This window comes from Leguminivora glycinivorella, chromosome 21 (assembly GCF_023078275.1).
Source record: "Leguminivora glycinivorella isolate SPB_JAAS2020 chromosome 21, LegGlyc_1.1, whole genome shotgun sequence".
NCBI classification, from domain to species: Eukaryota; Metazoa; Arthropoda; class Insecta; order Lepidoptera; family Tortricidae; genus Leguminivora; species Leguminivora glycinivorella.
Window position 1 is genome coordinate 9,179,802 of NC_062991.1, and position 26,153 is coordinate 9,205,954.

The 26,153-nt window shown below is 38.5% G+C and overlaps 1 protein-coding gene and 3 non-coding genes across 4 annotated transcripts; all 4 read right to left on the reverse strand.

Annotated features, from left to right (window-relative positions):
- Positions 1–7,346: 7,346 nt before the first annotated feature.
- Trnak-uuu lies at positions 7,347–7,419 on the reverse strand. Its single transcript has one exon. It is a non-coding gene; the product is annotated as a tRNA-Lys (tRNA).
- A 1,290-nt stretch (positions 7,420–8,709) lies between these two features.
- Positions 8,710–8,782, reverse strand: Trnak-uuu. Its single transcript has one exon. It is a non-coding gene; the product is annotated as a tRNA-Lys (tRNA).
- Positions 8,783–10,330: 1,548 nt separating this feature from the next.
- Positions 10,331–10,403, reverse strand: Trnak-uuu. Its single transcript has one exon. It is a non-coding gene; the product is annotated as a tRNA-Lys (tRNA).
- A 12,362-nt stretch (positions 10,404–22,765) lies between these two features.
- LOC125237479 (sugar transporter ERD6-like 14) lies at positions 22,766–25,715 on the reverse strand. Its single transcript, XM_048144586.1, has 3 exons — positions 25,525–25,715; positions 24,551–24,686; positions 22,766–24,260 (listed from the first exon to the last, which is right to left on the reverse strand). Exons 1-3 carry the CDS (start codon positions 25,564–25,566, stop codon positions 22,933–22,935), a joined length of 1,506 nt encoding a protein of 501 aa, XP_048000543.1. The 5' UTR covers positions 25,567–25,715; the 3' UTR covers positions 22,766–22,932.
- Positions 25,716–26,153: the final 438 nt, after the last annotated feature.

The window sequence follows — 26,153 nt, forward strand, 5'->3', positions numbered from 1 at the left end:
TTCTACATACTACGTTGATCTTTCTTTCATGCGGGGGGCTTCGCCCCCCGAGCCCCCCTTTTCTTTACTCTTAAGGATCACAAGAAAACCTTAACCCAACTTATTTTAAATACAACGTTGATCTTTGTTTTATGCGGGGGGCTTCGCCCCCGAGCCCCCTTTTGTTTGCTCTGAAAGGTCACAAGAAAACGCTAACCCAACTTATTTTAAATACTAGGTTAATCTTTCTTTTATGCGGGGGCTTCGCCCCCGAGCCCCCTTTGTTTGCTCTTAAAGGTCACAAGAAAACGCTAACCCAACTTATCTTAAATACTACGTTGATCTTTCTTTCATGCGGGGGCTTCGCCCCCGAGCCCCCTTTGTTTGCTCTGAAAGGTCACAAGAAAACGCTAACCCAACTTATTTTAAATACTACGTTAATCTTTATTTTATGCGGGGGGCTTCGCCCCCAGAGCCCCCCTTTGTTTGCTCTTAAAGGTCACAAGAAAACGCTAACCCAACTTATCTTAAATACTACGTTAATCTTTCTTTCATGCGGGGGGCTTCGCCCCCCGAGCCCCCCTTTGTTTGCTCTTAAAGGTCACAAGAAAACGCTAACCCAACTTATTCTAAATACTACGTTGATCTTTATTTCATGCGGGGGCTTCGCCCCCCGAGCCCCCCTTTTCTTTGCTCTTAAGGATCACAAGAAAACCTTAACCCAACTTATTTTAAATACAACGTTGATCTTTCTTTTATGCGGGGGGCTTCGCCCCCAGAGCCCCCCTTTGTTTGCTCTGAAAGGTCACAAGAAAACGCTAACCCAACTTATTTTAAATACTACGTTAATCTTTCTTTTATGCGGGGGGCTTCGCCCCCCGAGCCCCCCTTTGTTTGCTCTTAAAGGTCACGAGAAAACGCTAACCCAACTTATCTTAAATACTACGTTGATCTTTCTTTCATGCGGGGGGCTTCGCCCCCCGAGCCCCCCTTTGTTTGCTCTTAAAGGTCACAAGAAAACGCTAACCCGACTTATCTTAAATACTACGTTGATCTTTCTTTCATGCGGGGGCTTCGCCCCCGAGCCCCCTTGTTTGCTCTTTAAGGTCACAAAAAAACGCTAACCCAACTTATTCTGAATACTACGTTGATCTTTCTTTCATGCGAGCCCCCTTCTTCTTTACTCTTAAGGATCACAAGAAAACCTTAACCCAACTTATTTTAAATACAACGTTGATCTTTCTTTTATGCTTCCCCCCTCGAGCCCCCCCCCCCCCCCCTTTTTTCTGTTCTTATCTTCCGGCACCATCATCAGGCCTTGAAACCTAATCGTAGTCATAGTTCATTACAAGACTTTTCTAAGAAGCCCAAAAACAGCTATGATACGATGTTCCATCATGTAGTTCCAGTTCATATCTTCCGGCTCCATCATCAGACCTTGAAACCTAATCGTAGTCAAAGTTCATTACAAGACTTTTCTAAGAAGCCCAAAAACAGCTATGATACGATGTTCCATCATGTAGTTCCAGTTCATATCTTCCGGCTCCATCATCAGACCTTGAAACCTAATCGTAGTCAAAGTTCATTACAAGACTTTTCTAAGAAGCCCAAAAACAGCTATGATACGATGTTCCATCATGTAGTTCCAGCTCATATCTTCCGGCTCCATCATCAGACCTTGAAACCTAATTGTAGTCAAAGTTCATTACAAGACTTTCCTAAGAAGCCCAAAAACAGCTATGATACGATGTTCCGTCATGTAGTTCCAGTTCATATCTTCCGGCTCCATCATCAGACCTTGAAACCTAATCGTAGTCAAAGTTCATTACAAGACTTTTCTAAGAAGCCCAAAAACAGCTATGATACGATGTTCCATCATGTAGTTCCAGTTCATATCTTTCGGCTTCATCATCAGACCTTGAAACCTAATTGTAGTCAAAGTTCATTACAAGACTTTTCTAAGAAACCCAAAAACGGCTGTGATACGATGTTCCATCATGTAGTTCCAGTTCATATCTTCCGACTCCATCATCAGATCAGCTCAACAGTACCATATTATTGTATTGTCATCGGAACTACATATAGCTGCCAATTTTCATTACGCTACGACTCCTGGAAGATGGTTAAATTAGCTTCCTTAGATTCCATTACATACATAGTTACATACACGACGACCTAATAAAAGCGTGTTAAAAATCTACAGGTAGAGGGCTATCTCGTGTATTTTTTGAAAATTTTCCGCTAAGTAGTTTCGGAGATAAGGGGGGGGGGGGGGGAATGGTAATTTTTTGCTTATTTTCTTAAATTACTTCTAAATTACCAAAACAAAAACTATAAAAAAAATATATTTGAGATGCTTATAAAATGCTCTTTCATTTGATATGTAGCACAATATAGTTCTAATAACTTTGATTTTTAATTTTCAATTTTACCCCCAAAAGTGGCCCCTATGATTAAATTTCGTTTAATTTCATTTAATTATATTACATGTCCGTCTTTGGGCCACTTGTTTACATACGTGTGCCAAATTTCAAGTAAATCGGTCTAGTAGTTTCGGAGAAATCGGCTGTGACAGAGGGACAGACAGACACGCGAGTGATCCTATAAGGGTTCCGTTTTTCCTCTTTGAGGTACGGAACCCTAAAAACAAAATCGGTCTAGTAACGACGGAGATATCGTGGAACAAACATAATACATCGCTGCATCCGATGGAACCACTGAGAAAAATTAGCACTTTGCCCACTCGTCTTTAGGGGTAGTTTTTGGAACTTTGTCAAATTATGAGGTATCCAACGGGCACAAAGCCTCCTGACTACTAAATGTCCATGGCCGCACAACATTAATGTTATACCTATTCAGTCATCACCGTAAAAAGTCGTCCCTCACGCTGATCATTTTCGTAATACGACCGTTTAATTTTATTAAACCAGACGTAAACAGTGCCACAAGATGGGGCTTCATTGTGAGAGGCCAAACGAAGTCTATTATAATAACTCTTTTGTTGACTTAAAGGACATCGAAAGTCATAGAAAATCATGGTACGAAAATTTTCTTTTGTGAAATACATACTGAAGTGAAACATACAATTTTGATTTTGCTGCAAAATCGTAAAACAAATGGTAAATGATTGAAATGAAATGCACACAATTATATTGGCAAAGAGTTCTATTTTTAAACCGTAAACTTAATTTTTAATTATATTCTTTACAAGTGGCCAGCTAAAAACTTTCAGTGTCGCCGTCGTACATTAGGTACTACTACGACAGAATCTATTTTAGGAAGAAATAAAAGACAGAGTTACTATATAAGTACCAGTTTTTGCAGTGTTTATATTACAATATCTGGGCGACCGAGCTTCGCTCGGTTCTATTTTAATATATCAGGTCTTTAGATAAAAAAAAAACTCTTATAAATACAAAAACAAAAAAAAAGACAAAAAACAAAAATTTAATTTCTGGCCGGGATTCGAAACCCTGACACCTACGATCTATCTGCGTACATTAGACCGACCTCGTACGACTGAGCTAAGCGGAATCGATGCGCGCGCTACGCTAGACCGATTTTTCACCCCCGAAAACCCCCACATAACAAATTTCGGCGAAATCGTTAGAGCGGTTTCCGAGATCGTCGGTATATATAAATAAATAAATAAATATACAAGAATTGCTCGTTTAAAGTATAAAATAGTAAGGGCTATCGCTAATGACTCATAATGAGCAATCTCAAGACAACTGGGTAATTACGTAGCCAAATGCACAAACGCTTACGATAATATCGTTATCGTAGCTAGCTGTCTCTATCGTTCTTCCATTACATAATGGCGCTACAGAGCCAGAGTCCAGACTACGTTTCTATTGGCGTCTAGCGTCAACGCTTGTCATTTCGGCTAGACTGTCTGGAAAGGTAATAGTTAAGTTTAATTATATAATAAAAATCCTACTCCAGTATCAACAATATATTTCTACTTTTCAATATTACAGTACCAATCCACTTTCAACAACAATCCACGATACAAGTCACACAACCGTCCTCACTCCATCACTGACTGACACCGAATGCCCGTTAACCGCCATGCCATTTTCTCAACTACCTTCTATCTTACCAATGTTAATAGTCAATCACTTTACTTTTTATTAATTTCTATCTCAACAATGATTATTTAATTATTTATGTATTGAAATCTTTTCCAAATAATGCTTAAATTATGTAATTTTAATTAAGTATTTTAAATAAGTCGACAGTCTTTATGTTTAAATAATATCAAGAATGTTTCCGTCCTTTTCCATTTTCAGCACGCCTGACGTCTTAAACGTCGCGCAACTTAAGTTAGCTGAAAAACTAATAGATGCAACGATATTTTCACCCCAAGTGAAGCGGGCTTAACGAACACAGTAAATGGATCAGCAAACAGCAAGAGAACATAAATTATTAGTCTCGCTAATGATTGTCCAGAGCGTGGGCTAAGCTAAAGTATGTAAATTATAAGTTAATACTTTACCTAGTTATACTTTGTTGATTTTGACGATTATTAGATCATGTTGTCCCTGATTTGACGACCGGTCTGGTTCAGTCGGTAGTGACCCTGCCTGCTAAGCCGCGGTCCTGGGTTCGAATCCCGGTAAGGACATTTATTTGTGTGATGAGCACAGATAAAATGTTCCCGAGTCATGGATGTTTTCTATGTATATAAGTATGTATATCGTCGCTTAGCACCCATAGTACAAGCTTTGCTTAGTTTGGCGCTAAGTTGATCTGTGTAAGGTGTCCCCCACAAAAAAAAGAGATCAGGGGCATAGGGCTCTTAGGAAGGATTTCTACTGTTCTCAGTCCGACGCGGCCTCCTCTAGGCGCGCCCAGCCGAGGCCCACTAAGCCGGCCTCCTTCTCCACCGTACGCATCCAGGTAGTTCGCGGGCTAGTTAGGTTTTGCATTTTAGTAAAATTAAATGTGAGTGTGTTTAGTAAAACGTCCCACTTTATATTTATTTATTAATTTATTATTTATAAGCGACAAAGTGGGACGTTTTAAACACACTCACAAATGTGTCTTTCTATTGCAAAAATGTTCTTATGCTTTATGTGCATTATGGGCCTTTTGAATTGAATTTGAACTTGAACCAAAGAAATTCTGATACGATGGTCCTTATAGCAATAAAACCCTTATGTGTTATGTGTCAGATATTCAGCCACATTATTTTTATTGTGATACGTACTAGGTAAAAGTACTTGTAAAACTGAAATAATTATAAAAGTAGTAGGCATATTTATAGTCATTTAAAAAAATTCAAGATGCTTCTCCGTAATTGCACTTTACCATGCTTACCTAAAACGACCACAGCTAGAAATTACTGTAAGAACGTAGACATAGTCGGGTACCGTAATTTGGAGCGAGTTGGGCCAAAACTGACTTTCAAACCTCGATAAAATTTTATTTTTACATAATGCAAATTAAATGGTGCATAAAATAAATGTCGGACGTTTGTATTTTAGTTTTACTTTTATTTTGGGTATTTCTCGTTGTGATTTCACACTTCGAAAAATCGTGACTTACAAATCTTATGGTCCTTCGAGCCGGATACATTATCACACTACTGTTCCAACACCATCAACTGTGGCAAAAGTCCTTAGGAGCCATTTTAAGCATTTTGTTATTTTTTGCAGCGATAAATAACAGCTAGGAGAGTTGAGCGGTTGAATTAATTTTCCGACCGATCTTAGCGCCGCGTTTCCTATATTCATCTTTCGTTTTCAACACTTGCTTGGAATAAAGGAAATTTACTTTTTGTGGAATTAATTTGCCGTTCGGTTTATGCAAATAATTTAATGTGAAGAAAACTAAGGTACTTAAAAAAAAAAAAATGAAAACATTGTCTTGATTTCTGTTTATTTATTGGTCAAAAAATGCAAACCTAAAACGCAATCAACGTAATGTAGCTACCAGCAGCGGTTGGTCCATACAAGCCGATTCCCACCGGCTACGGCTTGCCTAAAATTGATTACTAGTAAAAAACCTAATGTTAAGGTAGGATTCTTTTTGCTTAGTGTTGCCTAGCAGAAATTTGCACCAACCGCCACTGGTAGCTACTGAATTTATTTTGTTCATTCTTAAGATAATTATTCTAATAAAACCTCGTTTATGTTACCTACGAAAAGAAAATGAAAATAGTTCTTAAAAAATGCACTCACTAATAAATGCACTCAATCATAAACACAAGGTTAAAGGTAAAGATTACACTTTAGTTTTACCGCGTTAAATAATTCATATTTCCTACAAACACGTACCTTACGCAATAGGAGAAGTAAATTGAATAACAGTTGCCTGCCAATATGGCCAACTAAATCATAGCCCCAACATTAACCAATTACAATTCATATTATATTGTAATTTCATAGTTACGGACTTAATAGACAACTAATTTAGTCCCTCGGGCGTCTAGGAAGGACATAAATATAGCCCGGACATGTTTATAGGACTACAACTACTACAAGTATAAGTAGCAGCCGCCCTTGAGGCCTTCCTCGATAAACTATACCTATTGTATTGTATTTATGTGATAAAACTGTGGATATATTAAATTGCGTGTAATGGATTTTAAATTATATCCCGTTTCAAACGTTCTGGTTCATCATTATTTATCGCAAATCTACTTAACCGATGATAACCTATAATATTTTTCCCCTCACTAGCTCGGAAACACGTATTTTGTCCTTCAATACCAGCAGGTAAAAACGCATTTCATCCACTAGTGGATAAAGTAATTTGACCTTCAATATAGCCAAATTTTTTGCTTTAAAATTGATAAAAATGGGTAAATCTAGCCATGAAGATAATTTACCACCTAAGGCACTACTGGAAGCAGTGATGAACGCGTTTTTTGCGTTGTACTTTCCTCGCTGTAGTGAGGGGAAAAGTTTTGTGTTATATTACTTATGGATTTTACTTCTCGTGTATTGAAAAACTCGCCAAGTTCAGGATTCTATTCGTTTTGAACTCAATACACGAGAAGTAAAATCCATAATATAACACAAAACTTTTCCCCTCACTACAGCGAGGAAAATAACATACATTATCAATATGATTATAATTATGATTACGAGTAATTAAGTATCTTAATTTTTAAAACTTATTCGTAGATTAATGATTAAACTTTTGAAATAAATGGCATATATCCTTATTTCATCGACAAACTTTTTATTTATCAATCACTACACTGTATCAAAAGTTAAGTCATAATGACAATATTTATTGATAGTGTGACCCGATTAATATAAATGTTATAATTATAATATTATATAAGTTTCCCTTTGTTCGTTAGATAGGTTATCGTACCAAATTATCATATTTATATATTGATAAACCAAAATAGACGCCCGGACAGGGACTTGAACCCTGGACCCTTGGATTAAAAGTCCAATGCTCTACCGACTGAGCTAACCGGGCTGTTGTACAATGTAGTAAAATTCAACAATACTATAAAGACGTTTTTATATGTGCGTCACAGAAGGTGTACAGGTGTGCACACCGCCAATAAAAGAGAAGATATTTTTTTTTAATAATTTAACTTTTCAAGTCAAAAAACATTTTTAATGATTTTACAACGACAATACAATATACCTAGTAGCTTTATATTTACGTATTGATTAGAATGAGCAATTTTAATAAACGGGACGTAATGCTCTATCTTTTTTTATTTACATGAACATATTATTGTATATATTGGTGTACTAATGTAATTGTATAATTATGTATATATTTGTTACCATGTGTATACAAAATTTGCATTTAATTCTTTTAGTGGTTGTACATTTTTAAATTGGTCACTCATCGTTAATTCGCTTCTACTCATTTCCTCAAAGGTTGACTGGAAGAGATCCCATTAAGGGATAAGTCCGCCTACATTGTATATTACTGACTCTGAACTGTGTCTCTTTTGTTTCCTTTATGTACAATAAAGCTTATACATACATACATATTTATATAATTATGTAAAAAGGTAACCTGTGTTCTTTACCTTTTTAGAATTGGCATAGACCTAGACTCATGACATGACACTTGTGACATGACATGCGTCAATGTGATAAAATGTAAAAATATTTGAAATGTGCAAGACGATATAGTAAAATATTTAATTAGATGAGTGACTGTGGATATTAAGGACTTTAAATGTCGTTTCTTTATTTCACAGGTCAGTACCTATCGTTATTTTATAGTAGTTTACCATGTTATACAAATAATACTTGTAGCGTTAAAAATAAACCTTTATTTCACAGAGCAACGCATGAAGTTTCTTTACACAGTCGTAATAATTCAATTAAAAATAAATAATCTTATAATTATATAAGAAGAGGCATTGTACCAAGGATACTGGCGACATTTCCCTGCTGTATAGCAATGCTGATACGTTGTGTAAGGAAGTCGCCAGCTCTTCGGTCACCAGTTGCCTCAACCAGACGCTTCGCGATTTCTGTGAAAATCTTATTCGCTGGGACCCCAGGGACCCCATTTTAATAAATAGATGTATTTATCTAAATTTTAGATGTTGCTGAACTGTTGCGAATGATTACTTAAATATTCCTGTAAAATTCATTGACGCAAAAAACGCACCTATAAAATTAATTCATTTAGGTAATCGCAATCTCCGCTGTCTAGATTAGAGGACCTTCGCACTATGACTTTGCAACATTGAGACATTTTTGAAAAACGTGTCATTTGACATCCATCAAAAATGATCGCCCGGACAGGGACTTGAACCCTGGACCCTTGGATTAAAAGTCCAATGCTCTACCGACTGAGCTATCCGGGCTTCTCTACAATGTGGTAAAAATACCTAATTATGAAAATGTCTTTATATTCGGATCGTATGTGCGTCACAAAAGGTGTGCACGATACAATATTATTATAGTAAAAAGACGATTTTCGAATTTCGAACGCACGATTTTGCCGTTCGAAAGTCTGTGGAAAACGACGTAATGCTATTTTTGAAAAAGGACGGCTAGTAATTTTAATACTAGTGGTAATGACCACTCGTTTTCGATTCCGTTACTTAGTAGAATTTCAATCGCTATTAGTGGAGATATTATTGAACGAATTTCACGAAATCGAATGGCCGAGATTCAAAAATCGGCCCCCAGGAAATCCAACTGATATCAACCAGGAAAGGAAACAACTACATTGTACTTTATGTATCCAGTATTCATACAGACTAAACTAGTCTTTAATAGGCAACTTGACTGTAGGTACTTAAAATAAAACATTTTAGAGGTATACCATGCACGAAAAACATCAGATAATTATAAGAAAAACAGGGACAGAAGTTATTTATAACTCCAATTTATATTTCATAAATCAGATAGAAATATATAAAGTAATTCAGTTGACCGTGACGTCACTCAATTCGATTTCATATTACCTAATTCCATATTAGCAAGTCATTCAAAATCGCTTTGACAGTTCTTAAAAAGAAGCTGATTTGACTAGGAGGAAAGTAGCCTATTTCTATTCTGTATGTAATGTACTTATGTAAAAAAAATATCATCATCACCTATAGGTACCTACTTTATGTTACCTACAGGAGCGAAAATGCCGTTTAGTTTTTTTGGCTAATTATTACCAATTTTGAATAGGTACCACACCTTTTTTTACGCCATTCTCAATAAGTCCGTTTTTCGTCAAAACGGTCCGACACAGATAAAAATAATAATAATCTGTGTTGAAAAAAATAAGTGCTATCTTCAAAAACCAGGGTGTTCACGAATCGCTCACGAAACGAAACGCTAGATCGCTCTTGCGTATTGGCGCGACAGAGCCAGACTATACCTTTCGTTTTCAGAAATGCCATTCGGCTACGGGACCAGGCCCCGTAGCCGAATGGCATTTCTCCGACGCCAAACGAAAGCGATACGCCGCTGGCTCTGTCGCGCCAATACGCAAGCGCGATAGAGATAGATATCTACTAGCGCTTCGTTTCGTGAGGTTTCGTGAGGAATAAATAGTCGGGAGGAATAAATAGTCGAGAGCGTTTGTTTGAACAATTGACCCCTCCTGTATTGTCTTAAGAGATTTATCAAATGAAAAACTACTTTATTACTAGTTTTGCCCGAAACGATTTTTGGCAGGTTAAAAACAAAAAAAAACGTATAATGCTTAAGTATCAAAAGTCTCTTTATTAAAAAAAAAATGAAAATGAAAATGAAAATGAAATATTTATTTTTCAAGTAGGCATATTACAATGCGCATATGAACGTCAAATAAAGAAATCTCTGCTGTCTGTACTTATTAGTGTTTTCACACTGTAACTATGCAGCTATGACACATTTTTGACACACATCATACTTTGACTGTCAAAAATGATCGCCCGGACAGGGACTTGAACCCTGGACCCTTGGATTAAAAGTCCAATGCTCTACCGACTGAGCTATCCGGGCTCTTGTGTGTTACGCGAAATAATACCATATACCTACAATATAAGTTATTGTCCCAACTTAATTAATATACATAAGTCAGATATATTATGTACGATTTTGAATCTTCTTTACTAAACAATAAGTATGTTTCTGTAGTGCGACCGACCGAGAAAACAGTCCTTTAGTATGTAATAAAAATGAATCGTTGAAACAAAATGCACAAAACACTTGTCTTCACATGATTTGTCTATTTAATTAGCTGTTAAAATTTAAACAGTGCCTAAATTGGTCATGTTGACGTAATTGGATTAATTATTACTTTATTCATATAAATTATTATTTATTATCAATTGGTAAAAATCTATTGTAATTTCAACCTAATTGGGGTAACCTAACTGATCTTATAATATTGTCTTCGGTTAATAGTTTAACTGAAATCAATATCCATCCAGCCTCTATTGTGAGTTCGGTTTGGCTCTGATTGTTTCAAAATGTAAATAAAACTATGGAAACGAATTAGGTATCTAATGACTATAAACGTGTAACTAATAAGTACCTACTATAACGTTTTCCCATTTGCATAGAACTGCCAGTGTTAGATCACCATTATAATGTGTAATGTTATAATATTAAATGAATGGTTGTAGGTATTTTTTGTTTGTTTAAATGTACCTCGTCGATATCTAAAGCCTGACCAAGTAATGACTATTGCCAAGAGGGCGCTGTTATTCTGATGTATGGGGTGACAGTTCAGTATAGTATGAAGAAAATAGTTCTAATGAAATTCCGCAACATGGCGCGTAGTTATACCTATATTTCTGGACATGCTTTATATACATACACCCAAAACATCGACAACCGTTTTTTTTAATTTTTTTTAACATAAGAATTGTTATTAACACGCTTTTATTAGGTCGTCGTGTATGTAACTATGTATGTAATGGAATCTAAGGAAGCTAATTTAACCATCTTCCAGGAGTCGTAGCGTAATGAAAATTGGCAGCTATATGTAGTTCCGATGACAATACAATAATATGGTACTGTTGAGCTGATCTGATGATGGAGTCGGAAGATATGAACTGGAACTACATGATGGAACATCGTATCATAGCCGTTTTTGGGTTTCTTAGAAATGTCTTGTAATGAACTTTGACTACGATTAGGTTTCAAGGTCTGATGATGGAGCCGGAAGATATGAACTGGAACTACATGATGGAACATCGTATCATAGCTGTTTTTGGGCTTCTTAGGAAAGTCTTGTAATGAACTTTGACTACAATTAGGTTTCAAGGTCTGATGATGGAGCCGGAAGATATGAGCTGGAACTACATGATGGAACATCGTATCATAGCTGTTTCTGGGCTTCTTAGAAAAGTCTTGTAATGAACTTTGACTACGATTAGGTTTCAAGGTCTGATGATGGAGCCGGAAGATCTGAACTGGAACTACATGATGGAACATCGTATCATAGCTGTTTTTGAGCTTCTTAGAAAAGTCTTGTAATGAACTTTGACTACGATTAGGTTTCAAGGTCTGATGATGGAGCCGGAAGATATGAACTGGAACTACATGATGGAACATCGTATCATAGCTGTTTTTCGGCTTCTTAGAAAAGTCTTGTAATTAACTATGACTACGATTAGGTTTCAAGGCCTGATGATGGTGCCGGAAGATAAGAACAGAAAAAGGGGGGGGGGGCTCGAGGGGGGAAGCATGAAAGAAAGATCAACGTAGTATTTAAAATAAGTTGGGTTAGCGTTTTCTTGTGACCTTTAAGGACAAGCCCCGCATAAAAGCCCCCCGAGTAAAAGAAAGATAAACGTTGTATTTAAAATAAGTTGGGTTAAGGTTTTCTTGTGATCCTTAAGAGTAAAGAAAAGGGGGGCTCGGGGGGCGAAGCCCCCCGCATGAAAGAAAGATCAACGTAGTATTTAGAATAAGTTGGGTTAGCGTTTTCTTGTGACCTTTAAGAGCAAACAAAGGGGGGCTCGGGGGGCGAAGCCCCCCGCATGAAAGAAAGATCAACGTAGTACGATGTAGTACGATGGAACATCGTATCATAGCTGTTTTTGGGCTTCTTAGAAAAGTCTTGTAATGAACTATGACTACGATTAGGTTTCAAGGCCTGATGATGGTGCCGGAAGATAAGAACAGAAAAAGGGGGGGGCTCGAGGGGGGAAGCATGAAAGAAAGATCAACGTAGTATTTAAAATAAGTTGGGTTAGCGTTTTCTTGTGACCTTTCAGAGCAAACAAAGGGGGGCGAAGCCCCCCGCATAAAAGAAAGATCAACGTAGTATTTAAGATAAGTTGGGTTAGCGTTTTCTTGTGACCTTTAAGAGCAAACAAAGGGGGGCTCGGGGGGCGAAGCCCACCGCATATAAGAAAGATAAACGTTGTATTTAAAATAAGTTGGGTTAAGGTTTTCTTGTGATCCTTAAGAGTAAAGAAAAGGGGGCTCGGGGGCGAAGCCCCCGCATGAAAGAAAGATCAACGTAGTATTTAGAATCAGTTGGGTTAGCGTTTTCTTGTGACCTTCAAGAGCAAACAAAGGGGGGCTCGGGGGGCGAAGCCCCCCGCATGAAAGAAAGATCAACGTTGTATTTAAAATAAGTTGGTTTAGGGTTTTCTTGTGACCTTTAAGAGTAACGAAAAGGGGGCTCGGGGGCGAAGCCCCCGCATAAAAGAAAGATCAACGTAGTATTTAAAATAAGTTGGGTTAGGGTTTTCTTGTGACCCTTAAGAGTATCGAAAAGGGGGCTCGGGGGGCGAAGCCCCCCCGCATAAAAGAAAGATTAACGTAGTATTTAAAATAAGTTGGGTTAGCGTTTTCTTGTGACCTTTAAGAGCAAACAAAGGGGGGCTCGGGGGGCGAAGCCCCCCGCATGAAAGAAAGATCAACGTAGTATTTAAGATAAGTTGGGTTAGCGTTTTCTTGTGACCTTTAAGAGCAAACAAAGGGGGGCTCGGGGGGCGAAGCCCCCCGCATAAAAGAAAGATAAACGTTGTATTTAAAATAAGTTGGGTTAGGGTTTTCTTGTTACCCTTAAGAGTAACGAAAAGGGGGGCTCGGGGGCGAAGCCCCCCGCATAAAAGAAAGATTAACGTAGTATTTAAAATAAGTTGGGTTAGCGTTTTCTTGTGACCTTTCAGAGCAAACAAAGGGGGGCTGGGGGGGCGAAGCCCCCGCATGAAAGAAAGATCAACGTAGGACGATGTAGTACGATGGATCATCGTATCATAGCTGTTTTTGGGCTTCTTAGAAAAGTCTTGTAATGAACTATGACTACGATTAGGTTTCAAGGCCTGATGATGGTGCCGGAAGATAAGAACAGAAAAAGGGGGGGGGGGGGCTCGAGGGGGAAGCATGAAAGAAAGACAACGTAGTATTTAAAATAAGTTGGGTTAGCGTTTTCTTGTGACATTTAAGAGCAAACAAAGGGGGGCTCGGCATAAAAGAAAGATCAACGTAGTATTTAAGACACAGACCAACCCCTATAGACATCTATTACAAGACGACTCGCGGTTGCCAGCCTTCCTAGTATTTGCACTGATATAAGCGCGGGCGCTCGCCGTGCCCGATCAGTATCGACCAAGTAACAGACCCGAAAGCAGCGCGTGTTTTTCGCACAAAAAAATTGGAAAAGGGTATTTTGATGCCTTAAAGATGTCCACCTGTAGTGTGAAATGGTGTGGAAAGGTAACAAGAAGCTCAAATTTAAAAACAGACGGCATTACATTCCACAAATAAGTCATATTTATAATTTATTCAGAGCCGGCATAGGTCAACTTATATTGGCCACTTACGCGTCAGTAGAGGGACAGTCATACTTCTGTCCCTTTTCATCTGGCGCGACTGCCCGCCGTCCTTGAAACGGCCAATCACAGCGCGCTTAACACATTCCCCGCCCGCTCCTCGCACCCCAAACACTGGTGACTCGTATCGCGAACCAAATATACAAGACTGCCACTCTATAGGAGGTTCTCTGTGATTTAAGATAAGTTGGGTTAGCGTTTTCTTGTGACCTTTAAAAAAAGTATAGGGTAGGGTTTTCTTGTTACCCTTAAGAGTAACGAAAAGGGGGACTCGGGGGGCCAAGCCCCCCGCATAAAAGAAAGATTAACGTAGTATTTAAAATAAGTAGGGTTAGCGTTTTCTTGTAACCTTTCAGAGTAAACAAAGGGGGGCTCGGGGGGCGAAGCCCCCCGCATAAAAGAAAGATCAACGTTGTATTGGGTTAAAGTTTTCTTGTGATCCTTAAGAGTAAAGAAAAGGGGGCTCGGGGGGCGAAGCCCCCCGCATGAAAGAAAGATCAACGTAGTATTTAGAATAAGTTGGGTTAGCGTTTTCTTGTGACCTTTAAGAGCAAACAAAGGGGGGCTCGGGGGGCGAAGCCCCCCGCATGAAAGAAAGATCAACGTAGTATTTAAGATAAGTTGGGTTAGCGTTTTCTTGTGACCTTGAAGAGCAAACAAAGGGGGGCTCGGGGGGCGAAGCCCCCGCATAAAAGAAAGATAAACGTTGTATTTAAAATAAGTTGGGTTAGGGTTTTCTTGTTACCCTTAAGAGTAACAAAAAAGGGGGGCTCGGGGGGCGAAACCCCCCGCATAAAAGAAAGATTAACGTAGTATTTAAAATAAGTTGGGTTAGCGTTTTCTTGTGACCTTTAAGAGCAAACAAAGGGGGGCTCGGGGGGCGAAGCCCCCCGCATAAAAGAAAGATCAACGTTGTATTTAAAATAAGTTGGGTTAGCGTTTTCTTGTGACCTTTAAGAGCAAACAAAGGGGGGCTCGGGGGACGAAGCCCCACGCATGAAAGAAACATCAACGTTGTATTTAAAATAAGTTGGGTTAGCGTTTTCTTGTGACCTTTCAGAGTACACAAAGGGGGGCTCGGGGGGCGAAGCCCCCCGCATAAAAGAAAGATCAGCGTTGTATTGGGTTAAGGTTTTCTTGTGATCCTTAAGAGTAAAGAAAAGGGGGGCTCGGGGGACGAAGCCCCCCGCATGAAAGAAAGATCAACGTAGTATTTAGAATAAGTTGGGTTAGCGTTTTCTTGTGACCTTTAAGAGCAAACAAAGGGGGCTCGGGGGGCGAAGCCCCCCGCATGAAAGAAAGATCAACGTAGTATTTAAGATAAGTTGGGTTAGCGTTTTCTTGTGACCTTTAAGAGCAAACAAAGGGGGGCTCGGGGGGCGAAGCCCCCGCATAAAATAAAGATAAACGTTGTATTTAAAATAAGTTGGGTTAGGGTTTTCTTGTTACCCTTAAGAGTAACGAAGAGGGGGCTCGGGGGCTAAGCCCCCGCATAAAAGAAAGATTAACGTAGTATTTAAAATAAGTTGGGTTAGCGTTTTCTTGTGACCTTTCAGAGCAAACAAAGGGGGGCTCGGGGGCGAAGCCCCCATGAAAGAAAGATCAACGTAGTATTTAAGATAAGTTGGGTTAGCGTTTTCTTGTGATCTTTAAGAGCAAACAAAGGGGGCTCGGGGGCGAAGCCCCCGCATAAAAGAAAGATAAACGTTGTATTTAAAATAAGTTGGGTTAGGGTTTTCTTGTTACCCTTAAGAGTAACGAAAAGGGGGCTCGGGGGCGAAGCCCCCGCATAAAAGATTAACGTAGTATTTAAAATAAGTTGGGTTAGCGTTTTCTTGTGACCTTTAAGAGCAAACAAAGGGGGCTCGGGGGCGAAGCCCCCGCATAAAAGAAAGATCAACGTTGTATTTAAAATAAGTTGGGTAATGGTTTTCCTGTGACCCTTAAGAGCAAATAAAGGGGGCTCGGCAAAAAAGAAATACTTAAATTTTGTTTGAATTAGTTGAAATGTGACAATATTTTCTAATCGAGTCAAACAAAATCCCACTAGCTGAGAGCTTCAAAACAATGTATGGCGAAAGTATGTCTCTCTAATGTCTTCAAAAAGTCCGCGATGGCACATGTCTATATTGTCTATCTTTTACGGATAACTTACTAGGTATAAACATTTTTATGATAATACCGTAATAAGAAGGTAGCCGCTAGTTATTATTAAGTAGCAATTAGCAATAAGTACACGTTAAGCCACAAATGGCATGTAAAATCCGCCTACTTGAAATAAATTTATGTATAAATGTTAAAAGTATTTCATTATTAATGACTAAAAAGTATAAAATAAATTAATAGTTTAAAAAAACACTATAAAACACGCTTTTATAAATGCACGTAAAAGCCAAAAATAAATTATGGATCGTTCAAGTTGTCTCTATTTGTGAGCTGAAGTTTAAAAACTATGTGCTTTTAATTATAATATTTGATTGTAAAAGCGTGGGGCGCTGGAACAGGAAAGACTTTCTTGTAAACAAATACTAATCTAAACTTCCTGGCGAATGAAGTTGCATAAGAACATAACGTTTACATATGCCGCCTAAGGGTTACCAAAGAGAACCAAATATATCTCGTCCACGAACAAGAACTCTGCATCCTGTCACTGTAGACACTTTCCCCTTTTGTACTTTGATTACCGGAAAAAAGCGGCGTTCTAAGTGTCGGTGACTGTCGACTTTCCTCGCTACTAGCGCATATTTTGTCTGAGTTCGACAAACTGGTACCTACTTTGAACACTGACTTTTAATTGATTTGACTGTTTAATGTAGAACCTACTAGTCATGCTGCAACTCCATGCAGTTAGCGCGTCAATCTGTGTAACCTCCTTCCCGTAACATAGCATAATTTGATTTATCAGCAAGTTATACAAAAAGTCTTTCCTGTTCCAGCGCCCCACGCTTTTACAATCAAATATTATAATTAAAAGCACATAGTTTTTAAACTTCAGCTCACAAATAGAGACAACTTGAACGATCCATAATTTATTTTTGGCTTTTACGTGCATTTATAAAAGCGTGTTTTATAGTGTTTTTTTAAACTATTAATTTATTTTTCTTCATATTTAGGGTCCCCCCACACCTAGCGTCTCGCGAGCGTAGCGTCGGGTCAACTGTATGAAAAAAGACGTGGCGTCAGGCTTTGCCATACATTTGGCCCGACGCTATAGTTCCCACAGATAGGGGTCACATTGTATGTATTTGTATACAGATAACGGAAATGAAATATACAAGCAATTGTAGATACAATTTTGTGATTGTTTTCTTATTAGACTGTACCTTGGAGGTTTTGAGATAACGCAAGTTCGCGAAAACGTTAGCTTACAAGACTGACCCTAATTGAAAAGGACTATGTAACGGTGTAGGCCTTAGGCTTTATATTTTAGTATAGGTACACCATAGTTATCATAAGTATCATAACGGTTATAGTGCCTTGACTCTAAATTTAGCAACATCAATAGGACAGACATTTTTTACATGATGGGGGTAGTCCGAAGTAACCCCATAATGCCCCCACCAATTTTCACAAACAACAACTACGATATTACTATTTATTTTCATTAATTATAAATACCTACAGCACACAATTAAACTTTATTAAGGTAATAAAACTTAAATAACAAATAAATAACAAGCTAACTCTAAAAAAAAAAACAACTTAAAATTAAATTAGAAACGAATCTAAACTAAAATATATCTAAACAGAGCCCTCGCGGCATTGTGCCAGAGATGCTGGCAGCATTCCCTCGCTGAATAGCAATACTTATGCGTTGCGAGAGAAAGCTACCAGCTCTCTGGTCACCGGTAGTTTCTATGGGCTTTGCGCTCAGCTCTTTCAAAAGTACACGGGCGCTTGGACCCCATGGCCTAGGGTCTCGACACCAACTGTCATAAAATGGTATTGGTGTCCGAGACCCCGAAGTTTTGCAGACAATTTAGAATGGACTTTGCTATATTTAAACAGTCATTAATTTAAATCGTTTATTCACAATAGGTACATATTTTAACCGTTTAACAGCCAAGGCTTAAAAACGGCGACGAAAAACATTGTGTGTAAAGCTGAGTTTACACCAGCAACGTATTGCTGCAAGTTTTGAGATGCAACTATGGGTAAGAGTGAGTGGCAAATATCTGCATCTCTTTCTTGCATATACCTCTGTTTCAAAACTTACAGCAATACCTTGCAGGTGTAATTTACTTGGGACGTAAGGATATCGCGAACTCGAGTCTTTAAATCGCGACGGCTTGCTAGGCCGAGTGTTGAATTGTTGATTCAACTTACCCCCCATGATGCATGATGCATATTTTGAGACCGGTTAAGTTTATCATTACTTAAAGTACTGCTTACCTTTCAACAGTACGACCAAGAACGATATCGTCACTACTTTGAAAAAATCTCGTATCTCACGCTGCTCCTCAAAGTTAAAACGCAGTAAGTCTATATGCATTCCATACATACTTACTACAATTTTCTTTTTATTGACAGACGAAGATACAAGTTTTTTTTAAAGTAGTGACGATATAATACGGGACTGACAAAGCCCATACAAAAAAGCGTACCCCTGAAATGTATAGGCTTTTTAGGCTTAAAACTAGATGGCGCTGTTTCGCATTAGAAGTGGCTAAATCATGTTTTCCTCAAATATTTTTGCGTGTTTTTTTTATACGAACAAATACATTATTATATTTCTTTATTTTAATATCATGATATCACGTCAATACACATTTTGAAAAAAAAAATGTAGGCATCATCAGTGTAGTTATGATAGTATTTAATAGGTGGCGTTAAAATGGAGGTACGGTTTTTACTTCTTAGTATGAAGATTGTAAATCCCATATCTTCTTCTTCTTCGTCGAAACCTCATGACTGAGGGTCGTGACCACCATAAGTCGCTGTACGTTGCAGTGCTCTCCACTCAGGCCGATCTTTTGCGAAGGCTTTTGGGAAGGAAGCTAAAGGATCCCTGGAGCCCAACGCGCGTGACCTTCTTTATTGTGTTGAACCAGCGCGTGGGTAATCCGGCTCTTTTACGATGGCCCTCCACTGGTCCGACGATCAACGCCTTCTCAAGGCTGTCAGGATCTCGTCTGGCCAAATGGCCAAAGAAGCCTATAACTCTCTCCCGGCAGATAGCAGAGAGGCGAGTCTTGAAATTAAGCTCTTGTAGAATAGATACGTTAGTGCGACGTGCTGTCCAAGAAAATCCCAACATTTTACGCCAACACCACATTTCGAACGCATCTATCCTGGCCACCGTTTGCTCTTTTAATGTCTAAGTTTCCGCTGCATAGAGAAAGATGGAGAAAACTAGTGTGCGCATGAGGCGTACTTTTGTACTGCGTTTGATATTGCGGTTCCTCCATATTTTCTTCAGACGCTTAACAGCTGATTTGGCCATTCGTCCTCGCCTTACAACTTCCCTGTCGCAGTCTCCATTGTTGCAGATTAGTGATCCAAATCCTATATAAATAATCCTCGGTACGACTAAACGCACGGCCTAAGTATAAAACCAGGTCCATTAAATTAATAAACAGCCTTAATTACTACACAGATAATCAATTAATTTTATTACACTAGGGTCGTTAATTCGTGTTTTATTCGTGGTAAATTCGTGACTTGTTTAATGGTAGTGAACCTAAGTACAAAGTCGTGTAACCTAGCCTGAAAGAGTATGAATGTTACGGTACTTTAGTGTTTTGAAAGTTGTGTAATTTTAGTAACCATGTCTACTCAGCGTTCACTAGTATAGCCACCAGCAGCGGCTGGTCTATACAAGCCGATTTCCACCGGCCCTAAAATTAATTACTAGTAAAGTACCTAATGCTAAGGCAGGTTTATTTTTGCTTTGGTGTTGCCTAGCAGAAATTTTGACCAGCCGCCACTGATAGCCACTCATACTTTTCGCAAGTTTTGCAACTCTGCTTGATTTCTGCTGCTAGAAAGCAAGCATAATCCGGCATCCTAAGTTATACTATTCTGTTCACGAGTGTAATCATTTGCACTTTTTAACCCACGACGCAAAATCGACGGAGTGTTATAAGTTTGACGTGTCTGTCTGTCTGTCTGTGGCATCGTAGCTCCCGAACGGATGGACTGATTTACATTTAGTTTTTTTTTTGTTTGAAAGCTGAATTAGTCGGGAGTGTTCATAGCCATGTTTCATGATAATCTTTCCACTATGACGGGGGTCTTTCCAAAATTTTAATTTTGTGGTTAGGTTATTGGTTATTGTTACTAGAAAGCATACGAAGTTATATTATCTGTTCATAAATGTATAATCATTCTCACTTTTAATAAGTAACGTAAGGTATATAGTAAAAAAAACTGTCATTTTTCACACACATCATATACCTATCAGCAGCGGCTGGTCCATATAAGCCGATTCCCACCGGCTTGCCTAAAATTGATTACTAGTAAAGTACCTAATGTTAAGGTAAATTTCTTTTTGCTCAGTGTTGCCTACAATATTTAAAATTGACGATTTTTTTTAAAGTTACCCTTGAAGTCCAGTTTGCACTTTTTGGATTTTGGCACGGAACCCTAAAAATGAGGCATAATCACTCGTTTAGCGCCGGGATTCACCTCCGATCCACCTCGGTATTAGAAGCTTTATTATCGACTAATGACTGGCTCCGACTGCAGAACTAGCTCAGCACAGAACATATTGCAGGAACAGTACGGCAAAAGTGTATAGATTATTATTGGGTTGGTAAGAAAGTAATGAGCGATCGATTGAATTCCACATAAAATTTTTGAGAGAGTTCTAGAATCTTCTATGGTCGAAAGTATATATAAAGGGCGAATCGCACAGTTTCTCGTCAGCCATTCACTAGCTGTCGCCGAGCTAATATAAGGAAGAAAATGGACGAATTAAAAGTGCATGTAAGGCATTGCTTTACTATATAAATTTCAGTCTGGCCATTCAGCCGCCGAAGCAGTGCGTAATATATGTCAGCGTGTTGCTCCTGAAGTTGTGTCTGAGGCCACGGCGAAACGATGGTTCCAGCGGTTTCGTAGTGGCAACTTTTCATTATCAGATCAACCTAAGTCTGGTCGACCGGTGAAGATTGATGTAGCCAAATTAAAAACCTTAATTGAAGGAGATCCGAGGCTAACGAGTCGTACTCTTGCTACCGAGTTAGGCTGCTCTCATGTCACCATAGAAACACATTTACACGAGTTGGGAAAAAACTACAAATACAGTGTTTGGATACCGCACGAACTTCATAGACATCAACTAAACCGCCGTGCCGATATCTGCATACAACTTCTGTCTTTTCGCCGCACATTCAACTGGTTGGACCATCTTATCACTGGATATGAAAAATGGGTCTTATATATAAATCACACACGCAAACGTCAGTGGCTAGCTCCAAACGAAAAAGGAATAGAGGCACCAAAAACAGAGCCTCACCCGAAAAAGTTATGCTGTCCGTTTGGTGGGATATTCATGGTATTATTCACTGGGAACTCCTACCAAGTGGAATGACTGTTACCGCATCAGTATACTGTAATCAGCTTGAAAATTTAAACCAAAAAATCTGTCAGAATCGTCCACAGCATGCTAAAGTTTTTTCTTACACGACAATGCTCGCCCACACATTGCAAAAGTGACTCGGCTAAAGCTATTGGAGCTAGGTTGGAAAGTGATACCTCATCCACCGTACTCGAGACTTGGCACCTACGGATTACGCATTGTTCAGATCGCTAAGCAATGCCTTGAATGAAAAAAAGTTCGATGCTCAAGCCCATCTACGACAGTACATAGCTGAGTTTTTTGAATCTAAACCTAAGAACTTCTTCGCCGATGCTATTCATTCTTTACCAGAACGATGGAGACAAGTAGTAGATAACGAAGGCCGTTATATTTTTGATAAATGATTAAAATAATAAATTAAATAAAAATTACAATATTGGTTATGATTCGCTCATTACTTTCTTACCAACCCAATAAAATGTGGCTAAAATACTATAGTAGCAGCCGGTGTTAGAGGCTTCGATTGCAAAACAAGCTCAGCATAGTACTTATTACTGAAACAGTACCGCAAGAGTGTAGGTACAGATTATAAAAATGTGTCATAAGCCGCTTAAGTAAGTACTCGTCTAGCTCGTCCTAAGTATACGGGATTAGATGATCTATCTACATCTAGCGTCGCCATGATCGCCTCTGACTGAAAAAATGTGCCATAAGTACTCGTTTAGCACCTCTTAAACACGGTATTATTAAGCTCTATTATAGACTAAAGACCGGCTTCGACTACAGATCTTGCTTAGCACAGAATATATTACAGGAACAGTACGGCGAAAGGGCACAGATATGGATCATATCGACGACGTGGTACAGTCAGTGGTGGTGACTGTACCTACTTTTCTCTGCAGCTGACTGTACCTACAGATACAGAGTGTAAAATTGCATGCGAGTCATATCAAGATTGTTTTAACTAGTATGACTTACATTCATTTGTTTCACCTTAGGTCGAAAATCTACTCGTAAAATCATTAGACGTAAGAAGACTATTCTTTATTCATAATAATGTTTGTTAGTTTAGGTTCTTAACAATTTTTTTTTCAATCCATTAACATAACATAAAATAAAAATTGTTTATTTTCAGACAATTACAGTACATGGTCTTAACAATAAAATTATGAAAAAATACGTGTTTTTAAACATCAAAATACTAACTTCAGTCTTAATGTACAATAATTTGAGAGCTGTACCGACGCAGCAGAATGTTAGTGTTTAGAGGTTCCGACTCTCTCCTGTCTTCAACCATAGTGTTTCCTCTCAGTTCATCCTCTATCTCTTGAAGAGTTCTGTCCTTTGTCTCTGGTAAAATAAACCAAAGGACCACCAGACAGTATGATACTATTCCACTATAAACGAAATACGTGAATGGCAGACCGATGGATCCAGTCATAACTGGGAAACTCTTCACAGCTATAAAGAAATTCAGAGACACTGGCAATGCACTGAGACCACCACCCAATCCTCTGTACTCCAGAGGAAATATCTCCCCAGAAATCGCAAATGGTATTGTCGATAAACCGAATGTAAGAGAAAACATGTACATGCATATAAAAAATATAGGAATAAACTGACTTTCGAAAGGTAACCAGTTGTTCTGTTTCGCTAACACATATGCTGCTTTACATAAATATGAAATTACGCATATAGATCCTAAGGAGAACAGGACGGTCCTTCTGTTAAATTTCTGCATAACAAACACAGCTAAGATGTTACATATGAGTCTTTCGAAATCTAATATGACCATGAGAAGTACAGAGTTGGCTTCAGGGCCCACTACTTGTTCGATGATATCCTTCGCGTAGGAGCTGAAGACATTAATGCCCGCGAATTGAAACATAGCAAACACGTGGAGCATGATTAACATAGGCTTGTAAAATTCAGGTTTCTTAAAAGTTGCCACTACATATCTGAAGAGTATTTTAGTTCTTGTGCAGAACGAAAGCTTCTGACCAGCGACACTGGACTTCCGAATCATCTTTTGAGCTGTAATCATATGCTGGAGTTCATCTTCTTGTTCAAGTCCCGCGCCACGCAGCCAATAAAATACTTCTTTGCTCTTTTCGTATTGTCCTTTTGCTATCAGCCAGGGTGGTGTTTCAGGAGTGAAAATAATCATGTTCAAACTTATGAAGCTCAAGAAGGAGCATAATAAGGCTGTCTGCTGCCAGCTCAACAAAGTTCCAATAGTATGCGTAAACAGTACCCCAATAGTCAACGATAATGATATGAATGTTAAAAAGGCTCCTCGGTATTTAGGATCGGAAGTTTCACTTATAATAATTGAGCCTAAAGGCTTTAATATGCCCATAGATATGCCCTGTAGTAACCTGGCCAAGATCAAGGCCTGGACGCTGTCAGCTAGGAGAACCAGGAACCATCCAATTAAGATTGGTATGGCAGAGATGATGTGGCACTTTTTCCTGCCAATTATGTCCATGAGAGGCATCACGAATAAATTTCCCGGCATGAAAGCGAAGCCGATGATGGAGGCTGAAAAGATAAAGCATAGGTAACTAACACTCCATAGGGGAAAAAATATGACGGTTAGCCAAACTTAATAAGGTATGTTAAAGCCTGAACCTGTAACATACCGGCCCAAAACTCATAAATGTGGAATTGTTCAATGCCTGGACCTACTTTGAGTCAGAGGCTAATAGGAGATTTAACCGATATGCTACGCCAATTTCGAAAACAGGCTAAATAATAGAGTAGTGATGTTCAGTATTATTAATGATTAGAGATGTAGGACAAGTTGGAATACATTGAGCTATGTAACTTACCAATCCATGACTCCTGACTAGCCGTGGGATGAATGTAGGAGTCAGGCCGCCTGAGGCTGGGGATCAAGACTGCTGGGTAGCCAACGACGCACCCGTGCCCCATGATGTTGAAGGCCACACTCGCCGTTAGAAAACACTGGAAATTACAGAAAAATCGAATTTCAAAATTTGTTATCAAGAAGACAAAATGCCTGAGTGTTTAGTATTTTTAAGTAGAAATCACGGCATAAGTATAAGCTTGTAGTGATCTCAATTGTGGTTCCATTTGATGACGATAGGCCCCATTCATTTCTGCTAAGGGCTTACTTAGTAAGCAATTAAGGTAACAGTGTTAATTTAAAATACACAAGCAAAGTATAGTAAGCCTTGAGATTGATGTCGATTCAACCAAGATGCAACATAACAAAGTTGCCGTAAATGAAAACAAATCAAAGATCGATATGGATTTGGATATCGAACGAAGATAAGGGTTTTGATGACAGGTACTCCAATTGTAGTTACACAGTGAGATAATAATCTACAGTCTGTGATATTTACACCATTATGTAATCAAATCAAGGCCATCATGAGTGAACAGGCATCTTTTGGGCGAGCTCACTCCAGCGTAGGCCATGTCTTTGCCTTTGGCTAGTCTGTGGCCAAGAGTAAGCCAATTTATAGTAAATAAAAAATGTTTATTTGGTGGCCGAAAAACTTTTCGCCAATTTTCACTTCCCAATAATCTCTTCGCAGTAGTTTTATTCCCAAAATAATAATTAAGCGATCAAACAAGTCACAATTTTTTTTATAGGATAACAAAACAACCAACCTGAATTATGCAAAAACACCTCTTTAAACTTTACCTTTCGTTTACACTTCGCAATTAATTTACGTCTAGGTATTTTGCACAACGACTGAGTTAGGTGTACAGTGGGGAAACACTGCAAGCAACTCTAGATATGTCTGAAAAATACCCACGAAAAGTGAATAAATACCTGTCTTAAAAAGGGCATGTAGTTCTTCTGTGATTTATCCATATTTCCAATTGTGTTTTCTCCTAAAAACTGTAGGTAAGTATTAATATATAAACTCGTAACAAGACTACAGTAAAACTGTCACCCACACTTTCACTACAGCCACTGATGATGTATGAGATGTTTATTTGGCATAAGTACAAGCGGTCGGGTGTGTACAAATTTTGCAACTGATCATGATTCGGTTGAGATAATCTTTCAATGATCAACGGAGATAGCATTGAATGAACATTAGATTTCCTAAGTTTGCTTACTTTTTAGTTTATCACGTTATTTAAAATATACATATATCCCGTGATGGGCTAAGCATTTCTTTTCCTCCCGTGGGTGTCCTAACACTTGGCTGTGGGATATGCTTTCAAATTCGGATTACTGAATATTACTTACTAGCATTTTCATTATTCATTTTTTCATTCATGTCATTCTCCATATATTTTAATTTTTTTTATGTATTCATTTACGCGTAGATGGGAAACTTGAACTTGAAATGATCACTTGCACTTTCTATTTTAGTGCCGGATTATTAACTTGAAATGATCACTTGCATCTCTATTTTAGTGCCGGATTATAAAGATTGAGTACAATGTACA

Coding starts and splice junctions, on each gene's coding strand:
- LOC125237479 (XM_048144586.1), bottom strand. CDS start 25,566: ATGGATAAATCACAGAAGAACTACATGCCCTTTTTAAGACAG. Junction 24,687..25,524: donor ACATGCCCTTTTTAAGACAG/GTATTTATTCAC, acceptor TGTAATTTCCAG/TGTTTTCTAACGGCGAGTGT. Junction 24,261..24,550: donor TAGTCAGGAGTCATGGATTG/GTAAGTTACATA, acceptor TTATCTTTTCAG/CCTCCATCATCGGCTTCGCT.